This window comes from Macaca mulatta, chromosome 20 (assembly GCF_049350105.2).
Source record: "Macaca mulatta isolate MMU2019108-1 chromosome 20, T2T-MMU8v2.0, whole genome shotgun sequence".
NCBI lineage: Eukaryota > Metazoa > Chordata > Mammalia > Primates > Cercopithecidae > Macaca > Macaca mulatta.
This window is the reverse complement of record NC_133425.1, coordinates 3,051,438-3,076,706: the sequence shown is the minus strand read 5'-3', so window position 1 is coordinate 3,076,706 and position 25,269 is coordinate 3,051,438. Positions and strand designations below refer to the sequence as shown.

The 25,269-nt window shown below is 44.6% G+C and overlaps 2 protein-coding genes across 8 annotated transcripts in view; one reads left to right on the top strand and one right to left on the bottom strand.

Moving 5' to 3' along the window:
- The window catches only part of MEIOB (meiosis specific with OB-fold), a 47,216-nt gene extending 26,151 nt beyond the window's left edge, over positions 1–21,065 (top strand). Inside the window, exons 10-17 of one of the 4 annotated variants that reach the window (XM_028840457.2) lie at positions 3,696–3,797; positions 10,038–10,191; positions 12,569–12,752; positions 14,148–14,234; positions 18,266–18,340; positions 19,352–19,528; positions 19,611–19,669; positions 20,568–21,065. In XM_028840457.2, coding sequence (XP_028696290.2) covers positions 3,696–3,797; positions 10,038–10,191; positions 12,569–12,752; positions 14,148–14,234; positions 18,266–18,340; positions 19,352–19,528; positions 19,611–19,669; positions 20,568–20,628 — 899 coding nt within the window. In that variant the 3' untranslated portion in view covers positions 20,629–21,065. 4 annotated transcript variants of the gene reach the window in all.
- FAHD1 (fumarylacetoacetate hydrolase domain containing 1) lies at positions 8,044–25,231 on the bottom strand. Of its 4 annotated transcripts, none has more exons than XR_013410970.1 (3): positions 24,587–25,227; positions 13,880–14,003; positions 8,044–8,336 (listed from the first exon to the last, which is right to left on the bottom strand). XR_013410970.1 is itself a non-coding variant. In XM_077984076.1 (3 exons), the coding sequence occupies exons 1-3, from the start codon at positions 25,220–25,222 to the stop codon at positions 16,347–16,349; spliced, it is 744 nt and encodes a 247-aa protein (XP_077840202.1). In that variant the 5' UTR covers positions 25,223–25,227; the 3' UTR covers positions 16,332–16,346.
- Positions 25,232–25,269: the final 38 nt, after the last annotated feature.

Sequence of the window (25,269 nt, the reverse complement as noted above, 5' to 3'; positions counted from 1 at the left end):
TAAGGAGATACATTTTTAAAATTTATTTATTGGTTAACTTTTTAATTGACAAAAAATTGAATACACTTATTTTATTTATTTATTTATTTTTTATTTATTTTTATTTATTTATTTATTTATTTTGAGACGGAGTCTCGCACTGTCGCCCAGGCTGGAGTGCAGTGGACAGATCTCAGCTCACTGCAAGCTCCGCCTCCCGGGTTCCCACCATTCTCCTGCCTCAGCCTCCCGAGTAGCTGGGACCACAGGCGCCGCCACCTCGCCCGGCTAATTTTTCGTGTGTGTTTTTTTTTTTAGTAGAGACGGAGACGGGGTTTAGCCGTGTTAGCCAGGATGGTCTCGATCTCCTGACCTTGTGATCCGCCCGTCTCAGCCTCCCAAAGTGCTGGGATTACAGGCTTGAGCCACCGCGCCCGGCCGAATACACTTATTTTATACAATATGTTGTTTTGAAATATGTATACATTGCAGAATGGCTAAATCAAGCTAATTAACATATGCACTAATTCACATACTTTTTTTTTGTGGTGAGAACACTTAAAATCTGTTCTTTTAGTACTTTTCAAGAATGTAATATGGGCCGGGCGCGGTGGCTCAAGCCTGTAATCCCAGCACTTTGGGAGGCCGAGACGGGCGGATCACGAGGTAAGGAGATCGAGACCATCCTGGCTAACACGGTGAAACCCCGTCTCTATTAAAAAATACAAAAAACTAGCCGGGCGAAGTGGCGGGCGCCTGTAGTCCCAGCTACTTGGGAGGCTGAGGCAGGAGAATGGCGTGAACCCGGGAGGCGGAGCTTGCAGTGAGCTGAGATCCGGCCACTGCACTCCAGCCTGGGCGACAGAGCATGACTCCGTCTCAAAAAAAAAAAAAAAAAAAAAGAATGTAATATGTTATTAACCATAGCTACCATGTTGTGCAGCAGATCTAGATTTCTTGGATTTATTCTGTCAAGGAAACAAATTTAAAGGAGAATACTCGCAAGGATGCATGAATTTGTGTGCTTGTTTATATAAGCTTTACTTTTTTTAAAATTTTACTTTAAGTTCTGGGATCCATGTGCAGAACATGCAGGTTTGTTACATAGGTCTACATGTGCCATGGTGGTTTGCTGCACCCATCAACCTGTCATCTAGGTTTTCGTTTTTTTTGTTTGAGATGGAATCTCACTCTGTCACCGGGCTGGAGTGGAAAGGTGTGATCTTGGCTCACTGCAACCTCTGCCTCCTGGGTTCAGGTGCTTCCCCTGCCTGAGCCTCCTGAGTGGCTGGAACTACATGCGTGTGCCACCATGCCTGGCTCATTTTTTGTATTTTAGTAGAGATGGAGTTTCACTATGTTGCCCAGGATGGTCTTGATCTCCTGACCTTGTGATCTGCCCGCCTCGGCCTCCCAAAGTGCTGGGATTATAGGCATGAACCACCACACCCAGCCCGTCATCTAGGTTTTAAGCCCTGCATGCATTTGCTATTTGTGCTGATGCTGTCCCTCCCCTCACCCCCCATTCCCCAACAGGCCCCAGTGTGTGTTGTTCCCCTCCCTGTGTCCTTGTTATCTCATTGTTCAGCTCCCACTTATGAGTGAGAACATGTGGTGTTTGGTTTTCTGTTCCTGTGTTAGTTTGCTGAGAATGATAGTTTTCAGCTTTATCCATGTCTCTGCAAAGGATATGATCTCATTCCTTTTTATGGTTGCATTGTATTCCATGGTGTATATGTACCACATTTTCTTTATCCAGTCTACCATTGATGGGCGTTGGAGCTGGTTCCATGTCTTTGCTATTGTAAATAGTTATATCAGTTTTACTTTTAATTTCCTGGGCTACACCTGCCTTATAGAAATTAAGAAGCCCTAAATGGCTTGTGTTCATCCTCACTAGGATGTCAAGATTCCCTTGTTTCTTTCTCTGCCCTGAGGGTGCTTATCAGATAGGGAGGGCACAATTCCTGCCTGTCTCTGACAGTCAGGATAACCTTATTGTCAGTGAGAACCTGCAGTGCTGGTACCCACCCATCCCTGCCAGCCCCCATCACAGGAAGCTCGTTGGCTGGGTTTCTGTGGTCTCGCTCCAGCAGATGCTCCCATCTGAAGCACAGCAATTCATGGTGCACATCTCTCCAAGTTAATAGAGTTCTACATTCATTCATTCGCCCATGACCTTATCAATATTCTTCAATGCCTTTTACTTGCCAAGAATTGAGATAATATAAATTTCTGGAACAAGGAAGGAGATGAGTGGCTGGTCAGATGGATGTGAGGACAGTCATCCCGTGGGACACCGCGTGCCAGCTAGGATTTGACAACCTAGTTCTGAGAAGGAACAGGTAGAAGACTTGTATTCTGGGAGCAAGGAGGAAGAAACGCCCACATCTTCCCAGGGGAGTTAGGAAAGTACAGACATTGTCAGGACAATTTGTAGAATATTCAGAGGGTCCTGGGGTAATTAACAATCACGTGCCAGAGGCTGGGCCTGGGGTCTAAGGGCATCATGGGGGAGCTCTTTCCAAACACGTTCCTGCCTTCTGGCACAGCACCCCCGAGCCTTGCACACTCATGTCCCAACGTGGGGAGCAAGGCTTTTTATAGCGCCTGTTTTATATATTTCAATTGCCTTTTGAAAATCTTTTTTTTTTGGCCGGGCGCAGTGGCTTACACCTGTAATCCCAGCACTTTGGGAGGCCGAGGCGGGCGGATCACGAGGTCAGGGATCGAGACCATCCTGGCTAACCCGGTGAAACCCCGTCTCTACTAAAAAAAAAAAAATACAAAAAATTAGCCGGGCGCGGTTGTGGGCGCCTGTAGTCCCAGCTACTCGGGAGGCTGAGGCAGGAGAATGGCGGGAACCCGGGAGGCGGAGCTTGCAGTGAGCCGAGATCGCGCCACTGCACTGCAGCCAGGGGGACAGAGCGAGACTCCGTCTCAAAAAAAAAAAAAAAAGAAAAAAGAAAACCTTTTTTTTCTGAGTAAAGAAATACATATAAAATTCAGAAAAAATATATAAAAACATAAACAGGGAAAACAAAGATCACCTACAATCCCACTGTCTAGAGAGAATCATTTTTTCATATATATTCTTCCAGATAATTTTGCATTTATATATGTAGTTTTTCTTTGTTTGTTTTTGTTTTTGTTTTTTAGACGGAGTCTTGCTCTGTTTCCCAGGCTGGAGTGCAGTGGCGCTATCTCTGCTCACTGCAAGCTCCATCTCCTGGGTTCGTGCCATTCTCCTGCCTCAGCCTCCCAACTAGCTGGGACTACAGGTGCCCGCCACCACGCCTGGCTAATGTTTTTGTATTTTTAGTAGAGACAGGGTTTCACCGTGTTAGCCAGGATGGTCTCCATCTCCTGACCTCATGATCCGCCTGCCTTGGCCTCCCAAAGTGCTGGGATTACAGGTGTGAGCCACTGCGCCAGGCCCCTTACATATGTAGATTTTTTAATTAAAAGGGTATTGAACCACACAAGTTATAACGTAAGCTGCTCTTTTCACTAACATCTGTTTTAGATGTAATGTGGTGTATATCTCTCCATGTTAACAGAATTCTATATCAGATTATTAATGGCCACATAATATTCTATTTGATTGTATTCTTACATGTCTTCACTTTTTACTATTAAAATGATTTTGGATGATTTAAATGTGATTTAAAAGTTAATCCATTTACTTTTCACTTACTATGCATTTTCAATTTAAGAGACGCCAGAAGCTAACATTCTACTGAATTTTATACGAGAAAATAAAGAAACAAATGTTCTGGATGACGAAATTGAAAGTTATTTCAAAGAATCCATAAATTGTAAGTGACCCTTTAAATATATTTGGATTTTTTTTAAAGGCTGAAATTGGGCCTGTAAAGATTTGACATGGTAAAAGACCAGATTCCTATTCTGTAACTACTATATTTCAACTTTTCTTTCTTTTCTTTTTTTTTTTTTTTGAGACGAAGTCTCACTCTGTCACCCAGGCTGGAGTACAGTGGCGTGATCTCGGCTCACTGCAACCTCCGCCTCCCGGGATCAAGCAATTCTTCTGCCTCAGCCTCCGCAGTAGCTGGGACTACAGGCTTTTATGCCACCACACCCTGCTAATTTTTTTTTTTTTTTTGAGACGGAGTCTCGCTCTGCCGCCCAGGCTGGAGTGCAGTGGCTGGATCTCAGCTCACTGCAAGCTCCGCCTCCTGGGTTTACGCCATTCTCCTGGCTCAGCCTCCCAAGTAGCTGGGACTACAGGCGCCCGCCACCACGCCCGGCTAGTTTTTTGTATTTTTTTTTTTTAGTAGAGATGGGGTTTCACTGGGTTAGCCAGGATGGTCTCGATCCCTGACCTTGTGATCCGCCCGTCTCGGCCTCCCAAAGTGCTGGGATTACAGGCTTGAGCCACCGCGCCCGGCCGCTAATTTTTTTTTTTTTGAGACGAACTCTCACTCTGTTGCCTAGCCTGGAGTGCAGTGGTGCGATCTTGGCTCATTGCAAGCTCTGCCTCCCAGGTTCACGCCGTTCTCCTGCCTCAGCCTCCCGAGTAACTGGGACTACAGGGGCCCACCACCATGCCCGGCTAATTTCTTTGTATTTTTTAGTAGAGACGGACTTTCACCATGTTAGCCAGGATGGTCTTGATCTCCTGACGTTGTGATCTGCCTGCCTCAGCCTCCCAGAGTGCTGGTATTACAGGCATGAGCCACCGTGCCCGACCTTTTTTGTATTTTTAGTCACCATATTGGTCAGGATGGTCTCGATCGCTTGACCTTGTGATCTACCTACCTTGGCCTCCCAAAGTGTTGGGATTACAGGCGTGAGCCACCGTGCCCGGCCTAATTTTTGTATTTTTTGTAGAGATGCGGTTTTACAGTGTTGCTCAGGCTGGTCTCAGACTGCTGGGCTCAAGTGATCCACTGGTCTCTGCCTCCCAAAGTGCTGGATTACAGGCATGAGCCACCATGCCCTCCTGAGCATCTTATATATTATATACCTTTTGCCTATCTGATGGGAGCTTATGACCCTCTCCCCAGAGCAGTGCTTGTACCCATGTGTGGAATTTGCATAAACTGTCATGTTCCTGGACCCCAAATCCATGAAGCCTAGGTTGAGGCTCTTCTTTTAAAAGGATTCTGCTGGCCGGGTGCAGTGGCTCATTCCTGTAATCCCAACACTTTGGGAGGCCGAGGTGGGCAGATAGATCACTTGAGGTTAGGAGTTCAAGACCAGCCCAGTCAACATGGTGAAACGCCATCTCTACTAAAAATACAAAAATTAGCCTGGTGTGGTGGTATGTGCCTGTAGTCCCAGCTACCAGGGAGGCTGAGGCAGGAGGATCGCTTTGACCAGGGAGGCGGATGTTGTAATGAGTCGAGATCACGCCACTGCACTCCAGACTGGGCAACAGAGTGAGACTCTCTCCAAAAAAAAAAAAAAAAGAGAGAAAAAAGGGTTCTGCTTATTGCTATTGCTGGCTTATGCCAGACATGCATGCCGGAGGGACCAGGAGGAACAGAGGGAAGTTTTAGATCACTCCCTGAAGGCGTGTTCTGTAACATAGTCCTTAGTTACCGTAGATGATGCTTAATTCACCTGAAGAGAGTAACAATGGAATTTAGCATGAAATAATGTATTCTGCAAGCCACATCACGTTGTGTGGAAGAGGAACTTTGTTATTGCTTTTTGCAGAGGATATTTAATGTGTTTCGTATCAGTAGAGGTCACTGATAGAAAAAGGTACTACTGGATCAAGATCAAAATTTATCATCTTTTTGCCTACAAGAAGGGACAAGCCATAGGTGAGACTCCGTCTCTACAAAAATTTTTTTAAAAAATAGCTGGGCATGGTGGCATGTGCCTGTGATCTCAGCTACTCAGGAGGCAGAGATAGGAGGATTGCTTGAGCCCTGGAGATAGAGACTGCAGTGAGCTGTGTTCATGCCACTGCACTGCAGCCTGTGTGACAGAGCAAGACCGTGTCTCAAAAATAAATAAATAAATAAATAAAATAAAGCCATGATTGTTACTTTGGAAACATTTTTTTAAAATGTTGGGTCATTTGTAGATAATGCCATTTCAGGAAACTTGAGAGAGCACAGAGGCGTTCAGCGAGCTGTGAGGTAAACTTGATAAACTGTATTTCAGTCCCTGTCCTGCCATGCAACCCTAAAACGGGGACAGGAATGACAGTGTCTACAACCATTTTTAGGCTACTCAAGGGCAGCCTGATTTATTTGGGAATTTTTTTTTTTCTGATCAGGAGGTTATATTAAAGTAATCACAAAGTAGTTCCTTCTTTCTCTCTCTCTCTCTTTCTCTCGTTCGTTCTTTCTTTTGTCTTTCTTTATTTCTTTCTCCCCTCCTCCCCCTCCCCTCTTCTCTTCTCTTCTCTTTTCTTTTTTCGGGGTCTCAAACTCCTGACCTCAAGGAATCCTCCTGCCTCAGCCTCCTGAAGGATTACAGGTGTGAGCCACCTTGCTTGGCCCAAAAATAGGCTTTGTTTGTTTGTTTTTTGAGGAGTCTTGCTCTGTCACCCAGGCTGGAGTGCAGTGGTGTGAGCTCACTGCAACCTCTGCCTCCTGGGTTCAAGCAATTCTCCTGTCTTAGCCCCCCAAGTAGATGGGATTACAGGTGCACACCACCACACCTGGCTAATTTTTATATTTTTAGTAGACACGGGGTTTCACAATGTTGGGCAGGCTGGTCTTGAACTCCTGACCTCAGGTGATCTGCCCTCCTCAGCCTCCCACAGTGGTGGGATTACAGGCGTGAGCCACAGTGTCTGGCCCCAAAATAGCTTTTTTTCTTTTTTTGAGATGGAGTCTTGCTATGTCACCCAGGCTGGAGTGCAGTGGTGCAATCTCGGCTCACTGCAGCCTCTGCCTCCTGGGTTCCAGTGATTCTCCTGCCTCAGCCTCCTGGGTAGCTGGGATTACAGGTACACAACACCACGCCCTGCTAATTTTTGTATTTTTAGTAGAGATGGGGTTTCACCATGTTGGCCAGCTGGTCTCGAACTCCTGACTTCAGGTGATCCGCCTGACTAGTCCTCCCGAGGTGCTGGGATTACAGGCATGAACCACCAGCCCTGGCCTAAAAATAGTTTTTAAGCGTCCCTTTTATTTTACTGTGGGAACTTTGATAGTTAAATTTACTCAGATTTATAAAAGCAAAAACTAATTTTTTGTGTTCTTGGTAGAAACTGGGTTTCACCATGTTGTTCAGGCTGGTCTCAAACTCCTGAGCTCAAGCGATTTGCCCGCGTTGGCCTCCCAAAGTGCTGGGATAACAGGCGTGAGCCACCGTGCTTGGCCTTTTTTATCTTTTAAAATGCTCATTACTCCCATGAAAACCTTATAGGTAAAAATTGATTAAATATTTCAGCGTAAAACTATAATCATGTTTTCTTTAGAGCTTTTATATTTTTATTAAAAATTAAAATGCTCAAAATTTTAAAAGTAGGCCCGGCACAGTGGCTCACACCTGTAATCCCAGCACTTTGGGAGGCTGAGGTGGGTGGATCATTTGAGCCCAGGGGTTCATAAGACCAGCCTGGCCAACGTGGCAAAACCCCATCTGTACTAAAAACACAAAAATTAGCCGAGCATCACAGGATGTGCCTGTAATCCCAGCTACTCGGCAGGCTGAGGCAGGAGAATCTCTTGAACCTGGGAGGTGGAGGTTGCAGTGAGCTGAGATCCAGCCTGGGTGACAGAGTGAAGCTACACTCCAGCCTGGATGTCAGAGCGAGACTGTATCTCAAAAAATAAAAGAAACACAATACAGAATACTTGGCTGGGCGTGGTGGCTCACGCCTGTAATCCCAGCACTTTGGGAGACCGAGGTGGAGGGATCACTTGAGGTCAGGAATTTGAGACCAGCTTGGCCAACCTGGTGAAACCCTGTCTCTACTAAAAATACAGAAAATGAACCAGGCGTGGTGGGGGGCACCTATAATTCCAGCTACTCGGGAGGCTGAGGCAGGAGAATCGCTTGAACTCAGGAGGCGGAGGTTGCAGTGAGCTGAGATCACACCACTGCACTCCAGCCTGGGTGACACAGCGAGACTCCGTCTTAAAAAAAAAAGACACATAATACAGAATGCAAGCAACAGCCCCAAATAAACAGTTACTTGGTTAACATCTTTTAGTGTATCTTTTCGTGCATATATACTAATAGAAGGATAAAGACATAAAAATATAGATAAATAGATATACATTACCATCTTTTTATTGAAGAAAATTAAATTTCATGTACTAGACAGCAACAAAAGAAAAGAAACCAATGAAGTGCTGAAGGAACCAGATAACATCTGATAAAAGTTTTCTAACCCGAATAATATTTGTTCATGGAAGATTCTTCTAAGATAAAGAAAAATAAAAATGAATTATTGGTTATTTTTAGTTTTGTAAAGTTTATTTTTGTTGTTGCTTTACATCCTCACTAATGTTTGTGTTATTAGTCTTTTAAATGTTAGGTGTTTAGTGGAATTCTCTTGTTTTTTTCTTTTTTTTTTGGTTGTTCGTTTGTTTTTGAGACGGAGTCTGGCTCTGTCACCCAGGCTGGACTGCAATGCCGCCATCTTGGCTGAGTGCAACCTCTGCCCCCGGGTTCAAGCGATTCTTCTTCCTCAGCCTCCCAAGTAGCTGGGATTACAGGCACACACTGATATGCCCAGCTAATTTTTTATTTTTAGTAGGGACAGAGTTTTGCTATGTTGGCCAGGCTGGTCTCGAACTCCTGACCTCAAGCGATCCACTAGTCTCAACTTCCCAAAGTGTTGGAATTACAGGTGTGAACCACCGCATCCAGCCTACTCTTGTTTAATTTGTATTTTCCTGATGATTATTGAGACCAGTACGTGTATTGGCCATTTTGATAACTTCTTTTGTGCTGTACTTTTATTTATTAATTATTTTATTTTATTTTATTTTATTTTATTTTTTGAGATGGAGTGTTGCTCTGTCGCCCAGGCTGGAGTGCAGTGGCACGATCTCGGCTTATTGCAAGCTCCGTCTCCCAGGTTCACACCATTCTTCTGCCTCAGCCTCCTGAGTAGCTGGAACTACAGGCACCCGCCACCACGCCCGGCTAATTCTTTGTATTTTTTAGTAAAGATGGGATTTCACCATGTTAGCCAGTATGGTCTTGATCTCCTGACCTCATGATCCGCCCACCTCGGCCTCCCAAAGTGCTGGGATTACAGGTGGAGAGCCACTGCACCCGGCTGTGATGTACTTTTAAAAGTCACTTCCGCATTTAAAAAATTGAGTCACTGTCGCCAGGCACGGTGGCTCACACTTGTAATCCCAGCATGCCTGTAATCCCAGACAGTGCCACTGAACTCCAACCTGGGCAATGAACGAGACTCTGTCTCAAAAAAAAAAAAAAAAGAAAAAATTGAATCACTGTCTTTTTTTTTTTTGGGAAGGAGTTTGTCTCTCATTGCCCAGGCTGGAGTGCAATGGCGCAATCTCGGCTCACCACAACCTCCGCCTCCCGGATTCAAGAGATTCGCCTGCCTCAGCCTCCTGAGTGGCTGGGATTACAGGCATGCACCACCATGCCCAGCTTTTTTTATTTTTAGTAGAGACAGGGTTTCTCCATGTTGGTCAGACTGCTTTTGAACTCCCAACCTCAGGTGATCCGCCCGCCTTGGTCTCCCAAAGTGCTGCGATTACAGGCGTGAGCCACTGTGCCCAGCCAAGTCACTTTCCTTTTCTAACTGATATTTAAGAATTCTTTAGACAATTCTGGATGAGTCCTTTATCTCATTGTAGACTGCTAGCATTTCCCACTCTGTGGCTTGCCTTTTTGCTTTTTTAATGGTGTCTTTTGATAAACAGAAATTCTTCATTTTAATGAAGACCAGTTTCATTTCCTTTTTTTCTTATGTTTTGCTTTTATGTCCATTTATAGAATCAGTGTTTATATACCCAACATAGTAATTTTTCTGTTACTTAAGCTACTGCATGTTCTCATTTGTCATAGCTTTCCATTCAGATGTAATCCTTTATTTTATAAGAATATATACAGACCGTAATACTTCTTTCTATTTTTAGTAAGTACAATAGTTGATGTCTATACAGTTGAACAATTAAAGGGAAAAGCTTTGAAGAATGAAGGAAAAGCTGATCCTTCCTATGGCATACTTTATGCCTACATTTCCACACTCAACATTGATGATGAAACTACAAAAGTAGTTCGAAACAGATGGTAAGGATCCATGTCTCTTTTAGCAAATTCATTTTTGTAAGAAATAATTATTGTTAATAAATTTTAAGCTCTCTAAAAGTTAAAGCTGTTTGTTGACATAATGGGGGTTATGTATTTGAGATAAATGTATAGAAAACTATACTGAAAAGTTTCCGTAGGAAACTAGATTAAAATATTATAATTGCCTTTTAAAATATAATCTATATTTCTATAATTCTAACATATAAAGATATAATGTGAGAAACTTTTGACAAACTTGTCTAATGATTTGGCAGAAAACTATTTTGGTTGCTAGGCCCTACAGCAGTGTACTGACAGCATTAAAAAAAAATTATTTTCAAGCCAGGTGCAGTAGCATGCACCTGTAGTCTCAGCTACTCAGGAGGCTGAGGTGGGAGGATCGGTTGAGCCCAGGAGTTTGAAGAGTTTGAGTCCAGCCTGGGAAACATCCAACCTCTTGTAGATCAAAGTTAATATTTACTTGCATAGAAAGTAAACTCCAGGCCGGGCATGGTGGCTCACGCCTGTAATCCCAGCACTATGGGAGGCCGAGGCAGGTGGACTACCTGAGGTCGGGAGTTCAAGACCAGCCTGGCCAATATGGTGAAACACCATCTTTACTAAAAACACACAAAAAATTAGCTGGGCATGGTGATGGACACCTATAATCCCAGCTACTTCGGAGGCTGAGGCATGAGAATTGCTCGAACCCAGGAGGTGGAGGTCATGGTGAGCCGAGATTGCACCATTGCACTCCAGCCTGGGTGACAAGAGCGAAACTCTGTCTCAAAAAAAAAAAAAAAAAAAAAAGAAAGTAAACTCCAGTAGATTTAATACTCTTAGCTAAAAGATGCTTGGCAAGAAACGTGTAATATTATTAGGAAAGTCTATGGATTTTTATGAGAATTTTCATTGAGATAATCCTAGATTTGCATGGAAGTATAAGAAATAATAAGAGGGCCGGGCGTGGTGGCTCACATTTATAATCCCAGCACTTTGGGAGGCCGAAGAGGGCTGATCACGAGGTCAGGAGATTGAGCCCATCCTGGCTAACACAGTGAAACCTGGTCTGTAAAAAATACCAAAAAATTAGCCAGGCGTGGTGGCGGGCACCTGTAGCCTCAGCTACTTGAGAGGCTGAGGCAGGAGAATGGTATGAACCCGGGAGGCGGAGCTTGCAGCGAGCCGAGATTGCGCCACTGCACTCCAGCCTGGGAGACAGAGCGAGATTCCGCTTCACAAAAAAAAAAAAAAAAAAAAGAAATAATAGGAGAGATCCCTTGTGGCTTCTGCCCCATTTCCCCCAGCGATACCATTTGCAAGTAATAGTACCATGTCACAGCCAGGATATTGACACCATTCAATCCACTGGTCTTACTCAAATTCCTCCAGGTTCACATGCAGTCGTGTGTGTGTGTTCTAATTAGTTTTATCACACTTGTAGGTTTGTGTATCTGTTGCCACAGTCAAGATACTGACCTCTGGATTTTTAAAACATTTTATGATGTATTAAAATTGAAAAAACTAATGTGGATGCTGTGTAAGACCTTGTGTTTGTTTTTTGAAAAACAGTTTTCAAAAATTGAAAAACTAATTTTTTCCCTGTATATTTATTATTGATATCTGAGGAAAAGCATCTACAATTTGCTGAACCAAGTGATCTGTGGCTAGACAAAAATCCACTGTCTTTAGTTCATTTCCCCTATTTGAGAAATTTGAATTAGGTTCCCTGTTCAAGATTGCTAAAGTAAGGCTTGCTTCAGAAATTTGGAATAGCATAAACCACTGGAAGAGAGGAGAGTGTATCACCAACAGTGTTAATAGCGTCTGGTGCCACCTGGCCAGCCTTGCAAGGCTTTCTGTATTTGTAGAGAAGGCCCCGTGCAGGACCATCCAGTGAGCAGCTATTGAACGTGTGCTTTCCAGGCACAAGACACAGTTCCTGCCCTCAGAACTCCCAGCGGGGGAGGTGAGAACAAGGAGCTGATGCGACAGCATGAGTCAGTCCTGAGGCTTGCGTTCTGCTGCTGTTCCAAGAGGGAAAGGGTGCCGGCTGGGATGCAAGAATGGAGGGCACCAGCAGGGAAATGAGACTGGGAGGGACCTGGAGGGCTTGGCAGGAACTCGGCAGAGGGAGGGAAGAAGGGAGGGCAGGTGGAGGACTGGTGTACGCAGTTTCAGATGAATTCTGAGAATGGCTGCATAGAAAGTGTGTTTTACTGTTTTTTACGACTGTCTGGTACACTGCATAGCACTGAACACTCAGTAAGTTTTGCATACAGTGACGTAGAGTTTTTAGTGATAATTCTTTTTCTGCTAGAGATGAAATTTGTCACTTAGGGCATCATATTTTATCATTGTCTTTGTTTCTTTTCAGTTCCACCTGTGGTTATATAGTAAATGAAGCATCTAACATGTGCACAATTTGCAACAAAAACTCCTTGGACTTTAAATCTGTCTTTCTCAGTTTCGATATGCTGATTGATCTGACTGATCACACAGGCACCCTTCATTCCTGTAGTCTCACAGGAAGTGTTGCTGAGGAGACTTTGGGCTGCACGGTAAATAGCAAAAAGGAAGAAATGCTTAGAATATTTCCAAAGTGAATGCTTTTCCCCCAAAAATAGAGGTGGTTTTGTCAAACATTTGATAGAAATTAATTCACTAAGAAACAGTCTGGGAAAAAATCATCTTGCTTTAAACACACATTGCTTTCATGAACAAATGTTACATATATTAAAATCCTAGCTAATATTTACTATTATGAGTAATGACTGAGGCCATTAGCCTAAATGGATAAATAAACATGATGTTTTAGGGCTGGGTGCAGTGGCTCAGGCCTGTAATCTTAGTCCTTTGGGAGGCCGAGGAGGGCAGATCACTTGAGGTCAGGAGTTTGAGACCAGCCTGGCCAATATGGTGAAACCCCATTTCTACTAAAAGTACAAAAATTAGCTGAGTGTGGTGACGTGCACTTGTAATCCTAGCTATTCAGGAGGCTGGGGCACGAGAATCACTTGAACCCAGGATGTGGAAGTTGCAGTGAGCCAAGATCACGCCACTGCACTCCAGCCTGAGTTACAGAGTAAGACTTGTCTCAAAAAAAAAAAAAAAAAAAAAAAACAACCGAGGAAACATGATGTTTGATATAGTCAAGTAACAAGGGGTAAAACAAGTTAGAGATGTTGATCAGTCATAAGGTGGTTTTTCTAGGAGGATTTGGCTGTGTTTCACCTACTCAGTTACATGAAATCAGCTACACATTTTCTCCCTGGTTTGCAGCTGCAGAACAGCAGCAGATAACACTTAGGGATTAGCATGTGCATTTGGCAATAGGCACTTGCTTTTTATTGTTAAAACCAGCTCATGAAATTTACCATTAGACTTTAGTTCCAAATTCTGCTTCCACTTTATTGAAGGGATTTTTCCTTACTGAGCTACCTGATTGCCTTTAGAGATTCTGCTTATCTAGCCTTTCCTGCCTTATCTTCTCTATCAAAACAATTGAGTTGGCTGGGCATAGTGGGTCACACCTGTAATCCTAGCACTTTGGGAGGCTGAGGCAGCAGGATCACTTGAGGTCAGGGGTTCAAGATCACCCTGGGCAACATAGTGAGACCCTGGGCAACATAGTGTCTGTACAAAAAATAAAACATAAAACAATTAGCCAGAGAATAATAGTGCATACCTGTAATTTCAGAAACTTGGGAAGCTGAGGTGGGAGGATTGCTTGACCCCGGGAGTTTGAGGCTTCAGTGAGCTGTGATCGCACTGCTGCACTCCAGCTTGGGCGACAGAGTGAGACCCTGTCTCTAAAAACAAAAACAAACGGTTGAGCTATAATTACTGCAAATTAAAATTTCATTCCTAATGAGAAAGTTTGTTTCTCACTGTTGTCAAAACGAATTTTCTTCGTAAACTTCAGATATATTTGTCTCATCTTTTTTTTTAACCAGGTAAATGAGTTTCTTGCAATGACAGATGAACAGAAAACAGCATTAAAGTGGCAATTTCTCTTGGAAAGAAGCAAAATTTATTTAAAAGTTAGTGCATTTTATAGTGCTATATTATTCTATATATTTATTATTCTATATATTCAAACCATAAGAAAAACCTAGATAAATTTGGGAAATTTATTATTTCTAATGCCCAGTTCCCAGATGTGCATAAGGACTCAGCTACCCTAAAAACAAAAGAAATAACCAGGGTTTTTTTCATATTGTATAAAGGAGTTACCAAAGACATCAAAGAAAATAGACCAACAAAGAAAATATCCTTTAAGGTTAAATCCAAAAGAGGGGAAAACGCTTTAAAATCAGAGCTGCCGGGTGCAAAAGTGCACACCTGTCATCCCAGCTACTTGGTAGACTGAGGTGGGAGGATCGCCTGAACCCAGGAGTTTGAGGCCAGCCTGGGCAACATAGTGAGACCCCTCTCTTGGCCCCTAAACCCCAAAAGGTCAGACTAGGTTGTCCCCACCCCCACCCCGCCATGGTGTTCTCTTCGCGTAACGAGCAGTGTGAAACAGCACAGTTAAGTGCGTGGTTATTGGGGAGACAGATTTGGTCTGAATCCTAATCCCGCCACACCTCAGCCTGTGAGACCCTACGGAGGTTAATTAAGTTTGCTAACCTGCAAAATTCCGTGATCCTCCAACTCTGAAGGGCCACAGCTGCCTCCTGAGGCACTTCAGTGTTGGAGGATCCTCGAGTCTTAGTGTTCAAGGTGTCAGAGGGGGAAAAGTGCAGCCAGACAAACTCCCCTGCTGCAGATGAGAAAAGTGGGACCAAGAAGTCTTGCCACGGCCAGGCGCGGTGGCTCACGCCTGTAATCCCAGCACTTTGGGAGGCCGAGGTGGGTGGATCACGAGGTCAGGAGATCGAGACCATGCTGGCTAACACGGTGAAACCCTGTCTCTACTGAAAATACAAAAAAATTAGCCGGGCTTGGTGGCGGGCATCTGTAGTCTCAGCTTCTAGGGAGGCTGAGGCAGGAGAATGGTGTTAACCCTGGAGGTGGTGGAGCTTGCAGTGAGTGGAGATCGCGCCACTGCACTCCAGCCTGGGCGACAGAGCGAGACTCTGTCTCAAAAAAAAAAAAAAAAAAAAAAAAAAAGTCTTGCCACTTGCCGTGGGTCACAGGTAAGACTGGACCCAGCCAGCCTCGTTGCTTCACTTCATGGTTCTCAACTTTTTTCTCTTGTGTTGTCCTGCAAGTCAATGTGCTTCCGTTTGTGTGGGTTATATCTACTGATACTTGCTCTACTGGAGCTTAATACTGAAAAAAATTTAAAACATTCTAGAGCACACATTCCATTTGTGTCAGACTAACGGTATCATGAAGCCTCTAGAAAACATCGTGTGCTGATGGGAGAATTAGTATTATTATGAAATTAGTTTTCATCTCATGGACGTCCTGCAGGAGCATTTGTGAATGCCGCATCTCCTCCATCTCAGCCTCATAAGCAGGTTTTCCCATTTTCCATGGCCACCAGCACATCCAAATAGTTTGCAGACATGGAGTCTGCAGTGGCCTCACCAATATTTCTAGGACCTTGGCTTAAGGCCTCTTCACTACCAGGCCAAAGGAAAGAAAAGTTGCAGTAAGATGCTGCATCTCTTCAATGGTTAGCATGGGCCCCTAAGTACTATCTCTTTGCAAGTCAGGGCACACTCAAGTCCTTGACCGACCCTGTATGCTTTGCCTCCAGACAGGAGGCACCACTTGCTAATGAGTCGGATCAACTTAAGTTCATGGGAACTTAAGAGTTTTCTAAATTTGATTCAAATACAACAATGAATGACCCTCAAGTGGATACTGCACTTTCCCAGAGAATGTGTGTAACAGATGTTCCAGGTGGCTTTAACAAATATTCACAATTATGGACAAGCTGCTTGGTGCGTTAGGTAACACAGTATTTTACAAATAAAAAGATGTAAAATCCAAAACCAAAATCCAAAAACCATGATGCATACAAAAATAAAATAACACATGTTGAAAACTCATTAATTAATGAGGGAACCAGTAAGATATAGGGAAAAGGATTCAAAGGGAATTGGTTCATGACTAGCCTGTCCAAGATGGTGAAACCCTGTCTCTACTAAAACTATAAAAATTAGCCGGGCGTGGTGGCAGGTGCCTGTAATTCCAGCTAGTCAGGAGGCTGAGGCAGGAGAACCACTTGAACCTGGGAGGCGGAGGTTGCAGTGAGCTGAGATCTCACCACTGCACTCCAGCCTGGGTGACAGAGTAAAACTCTGTCTCAAAAATTAAAAAAAAAAAAAAGTAATTGGAAGAATAGATACATAGGCAGGCAATGCAAAATGCTGGATGGGTTTGCTTGTAGATGAACCACTGGGCTCCTCTACAGGGCAGAAGCAGTGCATCTTCACTCAGACTTCATGGGGATTCCATGAGCAGGGTCATTCGAATCACTGTCAGCTTTCTACAACCTAGTTCTAAAACAGCTCAGTCCGTGCAGTGGGAGGTGTAGCTCCTGTAGAATCAGATAGCTCTGAACGTGTTCTAGCCAATGCCAGACTACTATGACATTCCATCGAAAGGATACCCACTTATTGTTATTGCCCATTTAAAGCCTTCTACAGTTTTCCTGACGTTGGTACTTTTTTTTTCTCTCAGTCTTGAAATTAAAGTGGTTTATATGTCCTTCCACTCTATATTAAATAAAATGTTGGTTAAAGTGCTGTATAAATTGTAAAAAACAAGACTATTAAAATAAGACTATTATTAAATTATGTCATCATATTCCTGTAGTTTCACAGATTGAGTCCCTGCTACAGCTTAAAGTCTATCATTGGTAGTTTGAACACACAGTAAGCCCTTTTTCCTACGTTATACTTTTTTTTTGTTTGTTTTGAGACAGAGTCTCTCTCTGCTTGCTCTGTCACCCAGGCTGGAGCGCATGGTGCGATCACAGCTTACTGCAGTCTCAACTTTACCAGGCTCAAGTGATCCTCCCACCTCAGCCACCGAGTAGCTGGGACCACAGGTGTGCACCACCATGCCTGGCTAATTTTTATATTTTTAGTAGAGACAGGGTTTCACTTTGTTGGCCAGGCTGGTCTTGAACTTTTGGCCTCAAGTGATCTACCTGCCTTGGCCTCCCAAAGTGCTGGGATTACAGGTATGAGCCACCTCACCCAGCCCTGCATTAGACATTTTTTTGGGGGGCAGGGGGACAGAGTTTCGCTCTAGTTACCCAAGCTGGAGTGCAATGGTGCAATCTCTGCTCACTGCAACCTCTGCCTCCTGGGTTCAAGCGATTCTCCTGCCTTAGCCTCCTGAGTAGCTGGGATAACAGGTGTGCGCTACCATGCCCGGCTAATTTTTTGTATTTTTAGTAGAAATGGGAGTTTCACCATGTTAGCCAGTCTGGTCTCGAACTCCTGACCTCAGGTGATCCGCCTGCCTCGGTCTCCCAAAGTGCTGGGATTACAGGTGTGAGCCACTGCGCCCGGCCACACTAGACTCTTTTTTTGTTTTTTTTTTTTGTTTTTTTTTTTTTGAGACGGAGTCTCGCTCTGTCCCCCTGGCTGGAGTGCAGTGGCGCGATCTCGGCTCACTGCAAGCTCCGCCTCCTGGGTTCCTGCCACTCTCCTGCCTCAGCCTCCCAAGTAGCTGGGACTACAGGCACCCGCCACCGCGCCCGGCTAATTTTTTGTATTTTTAGTAGAGACGGGGTTTCACCGTGGTCTCGATCTCCTGACCTTGTGATCTGCCCGCCTCAGCCTCCCAAAGTGCTGGGATTACAGGCGTGAGTCACCGCGCCCGGCCCACACTAGACTTTTAATCCCAACTTTCCTACCTGAGAGAAATAGCATGAAAAGTGACATAAATTTTTATAAAATCTGTCAGAAGCTGGGCCTATAAATTAACTGTACTCTGAGACTGGAACCCTTTCCATCATCTTACAGCTTTAACGGAAGTTTATATTAATATCTGTAAACAAAACTTTCATTGCGGTTCACTATTTGTGATCATTGATTTTTCAACTTGATATACAAGGCGATTTAAAAAACTAACCTTCTGTCTCTTTTTCTGTTTCTCCTTGCAGTTTGTTGTATCACACAGAGCAAGGAGTGGATTGAAAATTAGTGTGCTCTCGTGCAAGCTTGCGGATCCCACTGAGGCAAGCAGAAACTTATCTGGACAAACACGTGTTTAAAATGGCCTAGCATTTTAAACTCTGGAAAAGTGTATGAGCTTTAACTCCGTTTCAAATGGAATCTTAATTTGAAAATTATGGGGAAAACTGCATTTTGTTTACATGTGATGAATATGTTTCTAGAAATTGTTATGGTGGAGCTGGTCTGGGGTGAGTCTGAAGGCCTCTCTCATCTGACCTCCCTTCTCAGAAGGCCTCCTACTGTCTTTGCCTTGTCTCCTCCCAAGTTGGAAAATGTTTACATGAATTAATAAAGGGATTTAATCTTCTACAGATTTGAATGATTTATTTTCTTAAACCAATTTATTCTTTGTCTTGGTTCCCTGGAAAAAGAGTAGGACCTCAAGCCTCGGGCACGGTGGCTCACGCCTGTAATCCCAGCACTTTGGGACACCGAGGTGGTCAGGAGATAGAGACCATCCTGGCTAACATAGTGAAACCTCATCTCTACTAAAAATACAAAAAATTAGCTGGGTGTGGTGGCATGTGCCTGTAGTCCCAGCTACTCGGGAGGCTGAGGCAGGAGAATCTCTTGAACCTGGGATGTGGAGGTTGTAGTGAGCTGAGATCGAGCCACTGCACTCCAGCCTGGGCGACAGAGCGAGACTCCATCTAAAAAAAAAAGTCAGACCTCTAAAGACTACCTTCTGAGAGCTGGGTGGTGACTCGTCATCCGACAGGATGAGGGCGAGGGGCTCTCTGCACCGGGTGGGAATAGCCGAAGTCATGGGCAATCCTGTGCGACTGCTTTGAGCACCTGGAGCTTTTCTAGCCCCTGGTCTTCTCTGGTGACACACTAGAGTGCCCAGTGCTTGTGGAGACTTGCTGGCTCAGGACTGACATGACTGAGTCTGAATCAACAGGGAGGAGACCAACTTCAAAAGTTTCATGAGCGTGCCTGGGTCTCAGAACTCTGAGGGGGACCTACTCAGGACATGAGGACGACAGCTGCCATTTTATCTGTTTGCTTTGCAGCAGCCACAAAGAAAACTGCTCAACTTCACACCATTGAGAGTCACTTGCTTCAGGGCACAGACTGCAGCCTGTGAAGACCCACCGCTAAGGTCATTGTTGACCAACATCCTGGGAGGTTTGACCTGGTACTTTAGAAGGCTACACGTCCTCCACGACAGGATTGGAAAAAAGGAAAAAGTGAGTATATGAAACTGTTTCCTAAGGCTGGTGTTGGGAGATAAACTATCTTGCTAGTCATGTTTTATCTGGCTGTTACCAGGTGCGGCCACAGAGGAGGGATGCAGGTTCACCCCTACGTGTCCAAATTGTGGTGATAAGGTAACGAACGACTTGACCTAGTTGTGCAGAACAGGCCTTACATCCTTCCATCCTCCCTTGGGAGAAATGGCGGCGGGGGGGGGGTTGTGAAGCAAGGTGAATGAGGAGGGTGGATAGGGAAGGAAGGAGAGGAGAGAAGTGAGGGTGCCATGGCTGGTGCTGGCTTGGCTCCCACTGTTGGTTCAGCAAGAGTGGGTATGGTGCCCCCTCCACTGAGCCCCGTGTCCAGGAGCTCAGGAGATGCCACCTTACTTGGTTAATTTTAAAACATTTTGTAGAGACAGGGATCTTGCCATTTTGCCCAGGCTGGTCTTGAATTCCTGGGCTCAAGTGATCCACCTGCCTCAGCCTCCCAAAGTGCTGGGATTACAGGTGTGAGCCACCATGCCCAGCCGACACTTACATTTTTAAGAAAAAGAGGAAAATAATTATATGAAGGTTTTAGCATATTTGAAAGGTAATATAAAACTATCTTGAAAACAAAGATACTATACCAACATTTACACCAAAGGTGCACCCAACAATAGTCTTGTTAAAAAAAAAAAAAAAAAAACTGAGGCTGGGTGCGGTGGTTCATGCCTGTAATTGCAGCACTTTGGGAGGCCGAGGCGGGCAGATCACGAGGTCAGGAAGATCAAGACCATCCTGGCTAACACAGTGAAACCCCGTCTCTACTAAAAATACAAAAAATTAGCCGGGCACGGTGGCGGGCGCCTGTAGTCCCAGCTACTCAGGAGGCTGAGGCAGGAGAATGGCGTGAACCCAGGAGGTGGAGCTTGCAGTGAGCTGAGATTGTGCCACTGCACTCCAGCCTGGGCGACAGAGTGAGACTCTGTCTCAAAAAAAAAAAAAAAAGTAAATGGAGGATGCTCCCTGCATCGTTGTTTCTAATTAGCAGAGCATCTGAAATGTGTGCAACCTGTTGGGGATGTCCCACCCAGAGTCTCTTCACTTGCTGAGGTCCCTCAGCTTCTATGAGGATCAGAAAATTACCTGAGGAAGCTATGGAAGGGGTGGGGAGAGCAGATACTGGTGCCAACAGACTCCTTGCTTCAGAACTTCCCCTTGGGTTCACCAGCTTTCTGAAGCTGGTATCCAGCGCAGACCACTTTCTTCCTTGGAGTTTACTCCCTGTCCTTTCTGCTTCATTACACTTCTGAGAGCACTCCTTCAGCAAATCATGGGAGCAAGAATCTCCATCTTAGGCTGTGCTTCTGGGGTACGTGATCTAAGATACAGTCATTAAAAAGGGGTACCTGGGCTGGGCGCGGTGGCTCAAGCCTGTAATCCCAGCACTTTGGGAGGCCGAGACGGGCGGATCATGAGGTCAGGAGATCGAGACCATCCTGGCTAACACGGTGAAACCCCGTCTCTACTAAAAAATACAAAAAACTAGCCGGGCGAAGTGGCGGGTGCCTGTAGTCCCAGCTACTCGGGAGGCTGAGGCAGGAGAATGGCGTGAACCCGGGAGGCGGAGCTTGCAGTGAGCTGAGATCCGGCCACTGCACTCCAGCCTGGGCGACAGAGCCAGACTCCGTCTCAAAAAAAAAAAAAAAAAAAAAGGGGTACCTGTACTTACATTCACTGGCCTGGAAATATGTTCATAATATATTAAGCGGATGTGTAATACTAATTTTTTATAAAAGTCCAATGAACATGTTTTAAAAACACAACAGAAGAACAGATGTCAAGCCATATATTCTGTACAGACTAATATATTATGAAGTGTGATAATGGTCTCACATTTCCATGTAGGAGAATATCCTGATTCTTAGGAGATGTATGCTGAAAGGGCAGAGTGTTTCTGCAGTCACCATCCCAATGCATTTTCAAAATAAGGGGGTGTGTGTGTGTGCGCGTGCGCATATATATACACACATATATAGAGAGGTGCGTGTATGTATATATACACACATATGGGGGGGTGGGAGGAAAGGCGAGACACAGGACCAGAGGACAAACAGTGAGTGCTGGTAATTGTTGAATCTATTAAAGGGCATATGGAGTTCATTGTATTAGTTTTTCAACTTTTTCATAGGTTTAAATGTACTCAAAATGTGGAAAAACGTTATCTTCTGAATGCTAGGATTACTATGATTTTAGCATTATCAGGAATTGTCAGACTTGGTGTCTTTGTTTTTGATTCTTGCATCTAAGGACTTCGTGTGCCTACACTTGCAATGCTGATGTCGATGTTTGTGACAAAGCTTGTTGTACCACTGTGGTGAACACTGACCCTGGGGGTACCGTACTCAGTGCTGGCTTGTGCCACCTTACTAGGGTTGCATGTGAGCAATGCTTCTACTTTATGCCTTTGACTTTAATAGTCTGTCAACTTGGTATATGTATCTCAGCTGAACCTTGTACCTGTTAGCTAGACAAATAATACACTTTCAGCATAAGCACACCCTTTGATCCAGCTCTTCCACTTATGGGAACCTAGCCAACAGCACATGTGCTGATACTAGCAAATCATTAGAGACAATCTCAAGGTCCAAAAATGGAGGCTTGACTTCAGAATCTTACGCAATCCATGAAAATTGTACTGCAGGAATGTGTCAGCTAACAAGGAAAAAGATGGTCACAATATACAGTGAAATAAGCAAGTTAAAAAATTTTATGGTATAGCTGGGCGCGGTGTCTCATGCCTGTAATCCCAGCACTTTGGGAGGCTAAGATGGGTGGATCACTTGAGGTCAGGAGTTCGAGACCAGCCTGATCAACATGGTGAAACGCTGTCTCTACTAAAAATACAAAATTAGCTGGGTGTGGGGGCACATGCCTGTAATCCCAGCTACTCGAGAGGCTGAGGCAGGAGAATCACTTGAACCCGGGAGGCAGAGGTTGCAGTGAGCCAAGATCACGCCACTGCACTCCAGCCTGGGCAACGAGTTAAACGCCATCTCAAAAAAAAAAAAAAAAAAAAAGAAGAAAAAAAGCGAAAAAAGAAGAAAATTGTATGGTATGAGCAAACTCTATTTAAAACATTACAATTATATCCACAGATTTGGAAGAACTTGGACTAAATGCTTAACTTCGGCTGTCCCTGGGTAGATGAAATTTTTGGTGTTTTGTTCTAATTGCTAATCTCTATTTTCTGACTCTTCTCTAATTACATGCATTGCCAAGCAATGAAAAAAATAATACTAAAAGTAGTTAAGATAGCATATTTAATAAAGAAATCAAATTATGGCAATTCCTCATACTAAATTATACTATAAGCATGGGTTGTAGCATACCTAAATGTCTGATTCTTCTTATGTACCTACTTACAGGATGCAGCCCACATTGTGGTCGAAACTTCAGGTTCTGGTCTTGGGAGAGTGGGTTACATCTTGGCTCTGCCACTAAGCTGAGTGACTTTAGCCAGCCTTCCTAGCCTCTAGATCTGTCTTCATTTGAGTAATGGGTATGGTAGTGATAATACTAACCTTATGGCTTGGTTGAGGGTTACATAACACATGGAAATACAGAATAAACTGCTTGACATGCTGCGTAACAGTATTGTGTTCAATAAATGGTGACCATTATTACTAAATTAGATGTCCTAGGCTTTCTTCAAGGGGCCAGCAGATGATGTGTACACTAACAGGAACCCCTGCCGAAGCCCAGAGGACTCCTCCAGGCATTGATAGCTATGCTGTGCATCTTGCCTAGACTTTTTTTTCGCAGAAAGGTGCAGGCAAGAGCAAAAGCAGCAGTCCCAGGCTATTCAACTTCCACAAAGCCTCCTTATCTCCGGTTGGGAAGTACAGTTGCTGATTAACTCTGTTAATAGAGCACAGTGCTCAGAAGGCTAAAGGTCAAAGACTAAGGTCTAAAGCCCCACAAGGAGGAAATATCCCTCCTCGTCACTACTGGGGAGAAATAAATTAGTAAAGCTACATACAAGGGAGCACCTTTATTTGGAAAGCAATAATTTCAAAATCATCCCTCGAACTCAGAATCGATGGGTCTGGGTAGATACCCTAAGAAAACAGGTGAAATCTTCATTAATTGTTTGCTTATTAAGAAAAATTTTAAATTAACTGATTACATGCAGGAGTGTTTTTCACATTTCCTGGTAAGAATCACTTGGAACGCTCTGTAAACACAGCTTCACTGGAGATTAATCCTATCAAATGGATTCAGCCAGTCTGGGATGGGCCAGTAATTTGGAAATTATTGTTTTTACAAATGCTTCCTGATGATGACCGAGTCCAAGAAAATTTAGTAAACAATGGAAAGTTATCTGGAACATAATTTTCAGTTTTCTCTGCAGCTTTTAAGTCTTGAACTACTAGAGATAACCCACTGAAAAGTCTTCTCCAATCCAGGTTTACAAAAGGAAACTCAACATTTGGTTTGATAAAATGTTTTCTGAAGAAATACTTTACTTTGGCTGTTTTCATTTCTGGCCTATCCATTCTACTTCACGTTTTCTTGAAGAGTCCATCTTATATGAGTTGAGGCATAGCAATCTAATCGTTTTTAAAATAAATGGTTTCTTTTTATTTTTTTTTGAGACGGAGTCTCGCTCTGTTGTCCAGGCTGGAGTGCAGTGGTGTGATCTCGGCTCACTGCAAGCTCCGCCTCCTGGGTTCACGCCATTCTCCTGCCTCAGCCTCCCGAGTAGCTGGGACTACAGGCGCCCGCCACCACACCCAGCTAATTTTTTGTATTTTTAGTAGAGACGGGGTTTCACCGTGTCAGCCAGGATGGTCTTGATCTCCTGACCTCGAGATCCGCCCGCCTCCGCCTCCCAAAGTGCTGGGATTACAGGCGTGAGCCACCACGCCCAGCCAATAAATGGTTTCTTATTAAAGGATTGTGACATTTAATAGCCGTTGCTTGCTCTTGTCTTTTTCCCTTCTCTCCCGAAACTTGTAAAGAAATAACTCAATATTCTGGCTTTTCCACCTTAAATCTCATACTGACCAGCCCGTGTATGCCAGCCTCGATCTCATCGTTTTCTTTAACCGGTCCAACTCCCTTTGGCGTCCCAGTCAAGATAATATCTCCTTCTTCCAAGGTTATGATCTTAGAAACATAGCTGATGATGTAGGGGATGGAAAAAATCATGGAGGCTGTCTCACCCTCCTGTCTGAGTTCGCCGTTGACCTTGAGCCAGAGCTTCAGCTTGTGAGGGTCAGGGATCTTCTCCTTGGGCACAAACGCGCTGACCGGGCAGGACGCCGTGAAGCTCTTGGCCAGAGTCCAGGGCAGCCCCTTCTTCTTGCACTCGTCCTGCACGTCCCGGGCGGTCATATCTAGGCACAGGGCATAACCGCCCACGTAGTCCATGGCCGCGGCCTCGGGGACCGCGCGGCAGCGTTTGCCCATCACCACGCCCAGCTCCAGCTCGTGGTGCAGGTTGCGAGTGTACGCGGGCATGAGGATGGGCGAGCCCTCGGGCGCGTAGGCCGTGGACGGCTTCAGGAACAGCACGGGCTCGCTCAACACCGCGCTGCGCATCTCCCTGACGTGGTCCGCGTAGTTCCTCCCCACGCAGACGATGTTCTTTCCCCACTCCCAGAAGCGGGACAGTGGCCGGGAGGCTGCCATGATTCCCATCAAGTGCCCCTGTAGTCACGTGCGCTGGGCCGGTCAGCTGATGCCTA

Excerpts from the sequence above, each read along its gene's own strand:
- FAHD1 (XM_077984076.1), bottom strand. The coding sequence starts at position 25,222 with ATGGGAATCATGGCAGCCTCCCGGCCACTGTCCCGCTTCTGGGAGTGG.